This window comes from Ylistrum balloti, unplaced genomic scaffold, assembly GCF_031769215.1.
Source record: "Ylistrum balloti isolate Yb309-2 unplaced genomic scaffold, AGI_CSIRO_Ybal_v1 Utg369818, whole genome shotgun sequence".
Classification (NCBI taxonomy): domain Eukaryota; kingdom Metazoa; phylum Mollusca; class Bivalvia; order Pectinida; family Pectinidae; genus Ylistrum; species Ylistrum balloti.
The window spans coordinates 331,570-341,029 of NW_026781987.1; the positions used below are offsets into that span (position 1 = coordinate 331,570).

Consider the following 9,460-nt stretch of genomic DNA (forward strand, 5'->3'; position numbering starts at 1 on the left):
TGTATACAGGGTGACTGTTGTGTACAGGGTGACTGTTGTATACTGTATACAGGGTGACTGTTGTATACTGTATATAGGGTGACTGTTGTATACTGTATACAGGGTGACTGTTGTATACTGTATACAGGGTGACTGTTGTATACAGGGTGACTGTTGTATACTGTATACAGGGTGACTGTTGTATACAGAGTGACTGTTGTATACTGTATTCTGTAGACAGGGACTGTTGTATACTGTATACAGGGTGACTGTTGTATACTGTATACAGGGTGACTGTTGTATATTGTATACAGGGTGTCTGTTGTATATTGTATACAGAGTGACTGTTGTATAATGTAGACAGGGCGACTGTTGTATACTGTATACAGGGTGACTGTTGTATACTGTATACAGGGTGACTGTTGTATATTGTATACAGGGTGTCTGTTGTATATTGTATACAGAGTGACTGTTGTATACTGTATACAGGGTGACTATTGTATACAGGGTGACTGTTGTATACTGTAGACAGAGTGACTGTTGTATACTGTATACAGGGTGACTGTTGTATACTGTATACAGGGTGACTGTTGTATACTGTAGACAGGGCGACTGTTGTATACTGTATACAGGGTGACTGTTGTATACTGTAGACAGAGTGACTGTTGTATACTGTATACAGGGTGACTGTTGTATACTGTATACAGGGTGACTGTTGTATACTGTAGACAGAGTGACTGTTGTATACTGTATACAGGGTGACTGTTGTATACTGTATACAGGGTGACTGTTGTATACTGTAAACAGGGTGACTGTTGTATACTGTAGACAGAGTGACTGTTGTATACTGTATACAGGGTGACTATTGTATACAGGGCGACTGTTGTATACTGTATACAGGGTGACTGTTGTATACTGTAGACAGAGTGACTGTTGTATACTGTATACAGGGTGACTATTGTATACAGAGTGACTGTTGTATACTCTATACAGGGTGACTGTTGTATACAGGTTGACTGTTGTATACTGTATACAGGGTGACTGTTGTATACAGGGTGACTGTTGTATACTGTATACAGGGTGACTGGTGTATACTGTATACAGGATGACTGTTGTGTACTGTATACAGGGTGACTGTTGTATACTGTATATAGGGTGACTGTTGTATACTGTATACAGGGTGACTGTTGTATACTGTATACAGGGTGACTGTTGTATACAGGGTGAGTGTTGTATACTGTATACAGAGTGACTGTTGTATACTGTATAAAGGGTGACTGTTGTATACTGTATACAGGGTGACTGTTGTATACTGTATATAGAGTGACTGTTGTATACAGGTTGACTGTTGTATACTGTATAAAGGATGACTGTTGTATACTGTATACAGGGTGACTGTTGTATACAGGGTGACTGTTGTATACTGTATACAGGATGATTGTTGTATACTGTATACAGGGTGACTGTCGTATATTGTATATAGGGTGACTGTTGTATACTGTATACAGGGTGACTATTGTATACTGTATACAGGGTGACTGTTGTATACAGGGTGACTGTTGTATACAGGGTGACTATTGTATACAGGGTGACTGTTGTATACAGGATGACTGTTGTATACTGTATACAGGCTGACTGTTTTATACAGGGTGACTGTTGTATACAGGGTGACTGTTGTATACTGTATACAGGGTGACTGTTGTATACTGTATACAGGGTGACTATTGTATACAGGGTGACTGTTGTATACTGTATACAGGGTGACTGTTGTATACTGTATACAGGGTGACTATTGTATACAGGGTGACTGTTGTATACTGTATACAGGGTGAGTGTTGTATACTGTATACAGGGTGACTATTGTATACAGGGTGACTGTTGTATACTGTATACAGGGTGAGTGTTGTATATTGTATACAGGGTGACTATTGTATACAGGGTGACTGTTGTATACTGTATACAGGGTGACTGTTGTATACAGGGTGACTGTTGTATACTGTATACAGGATGACTGTTGTATACTGTATACAGGATGACTGTTGTATACTCTATGGAAAATAGATTGGAATATACGCTGACCCGATCAGTCAATAAATGTTCACGGTTTTAGATATTATATTTCAAAAGAACGTCAACTGCATGCATATGGTGCAGGGTGTTGCATGCGAGGTTACGGAACATCTCGTGGTCTAACGTCCACAATCAGAGGCTACCTCTTTAAAATAGCGCATAACATAATAACATAGTTATAATTAGAGACATCGTTCAGTCTAGTAATGAATCCTGTTTGGACTCGTCAGTAACGATTGTGGAAATAGGAAAATTAAGGTTGTTTAAAAAAAGAAATTTCACATTATGTATTGAGAGGTGCACTAATTCCATTTTAATCTTGCATGATCTGCAAGGAAATACCAATATTTAATGGAATCACTATTCAAGCACAAATTCCTTCATGCTGAGTTACAATTGAACACAAGAAAGATTCATATTGAGGATCCTAAAAAAGTACAAGGAGAATAATACCAGGTGTTCCGGAACAGAAAGTGTCTTCTTCATTGACGACTGCCGCCATGTAAAATTTGGTCAATCCAAGTAAATAATGTCACGTTCTCAAAATGAGAACAATGTAAACAACGCTCAGGGCTTTCAGTAAACGTGTTCAAGACGTTATCAAACCGGTAAATGACGAGATAGACAAGTGGTAGAGGTAGAGAAACCACTAACGTCCAAATACCATGGGAAATTCTGGAGACAACTACTTAAAATGCAGAAGAATGAAACAATTTCTCACAATTCTAATCACAAAAGTTATGTTGTACTTATTATAAAGGGGTTTAATAGAAAGAAGAAAATGACGAACAGATATCTAACGAGTAAATCCAAACTATTTCAGCACATCTTGTCACTTGTATCCATTTAATTTGTAAAATTCAAGACATCGATATTTAATATACGTCATTCGAAATATTCCTTGTTACTTGTGATCTATGTAGAATATAAAGTAATTACAACATCAGTGAACAGGTTTGATAAGTGAGAGTTAACTTGAACGTTATAACGTATGAATGGAAGAGAATGATTTGTTGTCGTATTTTGAAAGTTTTATATGATTGATGCATGGTCCCTTCCTTGACAGCTGTCTTATTTTCCATGTTTCTAAGGCAATCTAATTAAAATGTTTTGGCATTGTTATACAAAACATGAGTAGACAGGTCATTCGTAAACTGATCTTGTCTTTTCAGTCAAGTATTGTATAACGACAGTCTTGAATTTTACCTGAAAACGCTGTATTGGATGGTCTATATATTTTTTTGTGAAAGCTGTCCCTTGCATATCTACATTCTATTATGGTAATATATGCAATTTTATATAACTACTAAATTTGGAAACATTTTTCTCTACAGAAATATGTAACACAGGTAATATATTGTACTAAATAAGTCTAATATTCTTTGTACATCTGGCTTGTATATATGAATGAAGTGACATTCTTTAAAACCGGTTTAATATGAACTTGATGTAATCATACTAGTACAAGCAATACATCATTGGCAAACTAACATTTTCACCATCTTTTAATATCCTGTTTACCACGCCCATCAGTTAATAAACAGTACCTACTGGGCCTGCTTAGATAACTGTTATTCGTCAGATAGAGATACAAAAAAACACAGAAAAGCTGACAAGGGTGTTTGTCATAGGCATCTCTGTGTCAAAATTAGTTGTGAAATGTTGTAAGGAATTTCGGTCACCAGAAAAACAATACGAAATTAGGTCATATACAACATAATCTAATCACAGATTTTTTTTAAAGATGTTGATGAAAATCACATTGTTGTTTAATATGTAGTTGTAGTTTAAACTTGATTCATGTATGTAACTTTGTAGATTTTAACTAACATTATTTTACTAACCAGAGGACCATGTGGAAGATTAGCTGTTGGCTAAACATGTTTTATATCCTCAAAAAATAAACTTTATTATCATTACTAAACAGGGGTCTGTCATATTGGTCAGCATGATGAACCCATTCTGGCGGTACTGCTGTAATTTCAAAAGGTTAGGACTTGCCAAACTGTAGGAAAAGGCGAGAAAGCTACAGAAGAAACTGTCCGTTAAGGAATACTAGATGCACGTTGCTCAATATTTGTTTGTCCATTGTTCTGCTACTGAATGAATAACCGTAATACTTCATATTCTATTTAGATAACCTACTTTAATTGATTTCTCGCTACTGATATGTTATCTAAGTACATGTGGAGAATTGTTTTATTGGTGTGAAAGGACGATATTTTTGTTTTAAGGGATCGTAATGACGATATTTTTATTTCATTGGTGTGAAAGGACGATGGTTTTGTTTTTGTTTTATTGAAGTGAAATGACGATTTTTTTGTTTTCTAGAAGTAAGATGACGATATTTTTTCTTATTAGTGTGAAATGACGATTTTTTTGTTTTCTAGAAGTAAGATGACGATATTTTTTCTTATTAGTGTGAAATGACGATTTTTTTTTTGTTTCATTGAAGTGAAATGACGAATTTTTTTTGTTTCATTTGAGTGAAATGACGATATTTTTGTTTTACTGCTGTGAAATGACTGTTTCCATGTTTCATTATCAAATCTAAGCTCATAAATCCATTTGATTCGCTGTTGACATATCATTTAACTTACGGGAAAGTTTTTGCCTACTTTTTATTTTTTTTTAAATGAATATAGAATTCTTAGTATATACAGATATTTTATCGTGACGTTTGAGATATTCCAGTAAAAATTCGAGTATTTTCTGGCGTGCGTCATCAGCTGTCTACAGTGAACGTAGTAAAATATACACGTATAAACACAATACAAATGTCATGATAGTAACAGATTACTCGTGTATATGACAAATACTCGTGTTATTAACGCTGTAGGATTTAATTGCCAGAAATACCTAGGGGTTGCATTCTCTGTAGTTCTTTTCACTAGGATATGACAATATTTATACCCAAGTGACATTTAAGGTAACCACAGACCCATTAGTAAGGTCATCTTAAGGCAGGCAGGAATAAATCACAAGTGATGAAGCGGAGGTTTACTTAAGATAAATGTTTAACAGGTGTATGTCACCTGGTCAGAAACAATGGTTATTCTACACTACACAGAAAGTGACTGTATAAGAAATCGGTCTACATGTACTGTTGTGTATCATATAGCGTATTACCATACATATTATACTATGTAGGCCATCAATAGCGGGGCATGAAGTTGGTTCCCAGATCCTAGTTCCGTTTAAGACAAACAGAACTGGGAACCAGATCTCAATTCCGTCTAGTAATAACATATGTGTTGGTAAAACGAAAAGTCCAATATGCATAATATAAATTTAATTCGGTACAGGAATCGAACCCACAACCTTTCGGATAGAAATTAAGACTACGACAGCTTTCATAAAGGGAACAGGCTTTATACAGAACTCACACTCAAACTCCAGAACTGGGAACCAACTTCAGGCTCCATCAATAAATCAAATCTTCGAGGGCTTACATATCAAATATACGGGCATTATCACATAGCTTGTGTTGTCTATATATTGTAACGGGTAAGATAATGTAAACATGTTAATTGAATCTTAATTCAAAGGCACATTCTATTAAACCGATGGTAATCTGTGTACAAAAGAAAGATTTACACGCAATCTTCTGAACAAAATACAGAGATAATCGGACCAGGTGTTCCGGAAGGATACCTACAACAATCGTCAAGCAAATCTTGGTCAATCCGAGGGAGAAATGTAATTTCCTGGAACGAAAACACGGTGAACAACAATGGACGAGGGAAATTAAGGAGCACCACACGCGTCCAACTTTATAGCGATCAAGGGAACAGAATATTTCCCTATGGATTCAAGATGGCGACCACAGAACATTTTGTTTAAATTATCACACGAATGTTGCGTGTTTGTATTAATGTTATGTTGTTTTCTTTGGTTAGATATTTCCTTAGTGGTATGTCTAGTAAGTATTGTGTAGTCAGTTCATGATACTTAATGCTTTATTTTACCGCTTTGAAAAAATAAGTTATATCACACTCTTGTGTAAATTTATACAATTCCAATTACAGTTACACTATTAGTGTTCTATTTTCACAATTTTATGATTTAAAGATTAAAAACCAGTATATTAGATACCGTGTAGTAGGTTTGTTACGATTTCTAACAATATACAAGTCTGTAATTCTGTTTTCACCCATTGAAAAATCTTTCAAGAAAAACTCATTTTCTCTCATTTCCGTTATGTAAAGTAATCATATAAATGTGATTAGCAAGTAATTAGCCCCTATAAATTTAATTTAAAAAAATAAGTTGAAATGGTGAAGTCAAACAAGGAATAAAAGTGTATCCTACAGCTGTTTTGTCCTTCTATGTCAGAGCCTAGATCGGGAAGTCCACCGGCAGTATCAAGCTTCTGCTATCTCCATCGCGTTAAAAACGCACAAGTAAACAGCGCCTTTCAGTTTAGATCTACAATTATATAGTTATACTAATATAGAGCGTAAAATCTACAGTCATGGCTCTTCATCATGATATACGATAAATGTGGTGACACAATTTTTATGGTCTGGGAGTGAGTAAACAACAATAATACGCATCACGTATATTTCATAACCTGACTGTTAAAAATAACACACAAAATGATGAATTTAAATACCTTTATGACAATTATTGTAAGAATATTCCATGGGGCAATAGTTGTCCGGTATCCAGAAACTCCTCTGTATAAATCACCCACGTCTACGTATGACATGAGGTGTGTGGGACATTTATGGTTAGTAAGTAAATGGACGACAAACATAAATCTATATACATTATTAATTAAAATGTGTTTAGTTTGGTAAAGTTTGGTAAAGATACAACGTAAATATATCTTAACATTTATATATTTATACAATCTTCGCTCTTAAACTACTTACCAGGAAAATGGATTTCGACTTTGACTACGAAAACTGTCTAGAAACGACTAACCTATTGATCTCCTCTACGATATTTCAAATATTACAAAAAAATGAAAATTGTTTACATCTTCAATACATAGAAAATATATGTCATGTGTTAACCTTCAAAACACACAAAACTGTACATGCGGCCATTTTCTTTTCCTTTACAAATGTCTTCATCGCGGTGAAACCATGTGAAACTATAAATTCATACCATTCCTTGTTCTTTTTTTCAATAATGGCGTCATGCTCAGAGACAGACATGTTGTCGCCTTAGCAACACGGACTTCAGTGCATTCTGGAAGTGCTTGTTCCGGGTCACGTAAATGATTGGACTAAGACACGTATTCAGCAGAATGGGCATGAAGAGAATTTGCGAGAGCATAATCTTCTGCAGAGGGTCCATGTTTGGAAGATGATAGAAACCTGTCATCACTAGGACCGGAAGCCAACAAAGAGTTGAAACTCCGCACAAAATGAAGACGGTCACGACAGCTGTAGAACTGAAGGTTTTCACGGTGAAGTTCTTATCGGAGGTGTGAAGACTTTGTATGTGACGGATGACGCCGATAATCTTCTTTGAGTGTTTGTGTGCTATACTGAGAAGAATGATATGTATTACTCCATTTGTTGTCAAAATCAATAACGCAATGCACTTCAACATTAACGAAAACGAACTTGGAAACACTTCAATGACGCATCTATCGTACATGTCCCAGTTGTTCCAACCAAGAACCGGAAGTAAAGTTATTGATAGTCCGAAGAAAATTGATATCAGGCACCATATGATAACGTGGTATGATTTAATCTTCCTGTGAATGGTCGGACTAACTATGCAGATATATCTGTCGACGGCCAATCCAAGGTGTATGAAAAGCGACGATATGATCCCACCGTACGAAAACGAAAATACAACTAGGCACATCCACTTCCGGTCAGAAATGTAATCCAGGGCGACAGAGTAAAACATATAAAAAGGAACGCCCATCGAAATAAAAAGATTGATGGCGGCCAAACAGATAATTAGCTTGTCGTGAATGGATCGTAGACATCGATGTAATCCAAAAGTGGTTATGACGAGAATATTACAGACGAGAGAGGCAATGAAGATGATACAGAACGACAGACTAACGACTGTCACTTCATTTTCCCAGGCACCGTGGGCGAAAAAGTCCTTATCTACCGCCGATGTGAAATTATCCATGGTTATTCCAGCACAAAAATGCAAACTTATCACAGTCCAAATTGAAGTAACTGTGGAACACTACAAAATAATATCGATGCAAGCTACCACTTCCCTCAGAATAGTGCATTCGAAGATCCACAACAAACTGAAGATATCTAACGAAATGGAGAACGATATTGATATTTTTCCGATACAGCTGTAACTTCTGATGTGCAAGCTCCGAATGTTAATGCAGATAACTGTTCCGAAATAAAAAGTGAATGTTTATGCCACTTTTCCTAGAATTTTTCTGTTTTTGTTAGAAATCCATGAGCACCACATTCTAATAATAGTGGGAGTCAGAGTATAATGTTAGGGCATGGACAAATTGGATATATATATACAGTAAACACTATAGCAAATCTGACATATAATTTATTATTAAGAACGGTAGACAAATGAAGGTGTATCACTTGTACTTTTTATACTCGCCAGTCAACGATGAAACTTATTAGCCACGCTCTCAGTTCATTTACTTAAAAAAAATTGTACTATTAAAAAACTTAGAAAATAAAATGGAACAAAATAGTGTTAGGTGTGTCGTGTGAAAACAGTTGTGAGTGAAGGTGATTGATAATGTAGGGGAAACCACGTGCTGCTTGTCTTTAAAGGATAATGTGACAATGTTTATGTGTCAGTAGAGTACCGCCACACGAGTTGTGTGTGTCAGTAAATTACTGACACCCGAGTTGTGTGTCAGTAGAGTACAGACACCCGAGTTGTGTGTCAGTAAATTACTGACACCCGAGTTGTTTGTGTCAGTAAATTACTGACACCCGAGTTGTGTGTCAATAGAGTTACCGACAAGAGTCTCATAGAATACTTAGACTTGACACAATAGGATTGTGGGGTTTTTTTTTATTAAAATTAAATTTCAAACATTAATTTTCTGATGTTTTATTAAGTGGTTTTATAGAATAAGGAAAATGAAATTGTTAAAATATACGTCGGAAGTATAGAATTAGTTTTATACATTACAGGTAGTTGGTTTGAAATCTTTATGAACTAAAATATCTTTTTTGTACAAATTAAAGAAGCAATGCAAATAATGATCCCTGAACATATAATGTTTTTGAGATTAAGTTAATAGTATCACCCAGTCGGTTATACCTATATCTGTTGTATTCGGGAATAAACACAAAGCTTATTTATACAATATGTGTCTTTTATAACTTCTGTAATTGTTATAACTAATAAGATATATCATACAGACATTACAAAAAATACGAGAAAAATTTATATCGTCTTATCCATCTAGTCTTTAATTAAATCTGACCCCGTCCTT

At 35.3% G+C, this 9,460-nt stretch overlaps 1 protein-coding gene across 1 annotated transcript; it reads right to left on the reverse strand.

Moving 5' to 3' along the window:
- Window positions 1–7,200: 7,200 nt before the first annotated feature.
- Window positions 7,201–8,154, reverse strand: LOC132545001 (B2 bradykinin receptor-like). The gene has a single exon (XM_060208665.1). It carries the CDS (start codon window positions 8,152–8,154, stop codon window positions 7,201–7,203), a length of 954 nt encoding a protein of 317 aa, XP_060064648.1.
- Between the last annotated feature and the right edge of the window lie 1,306 nt (window positions 8,155–9,460).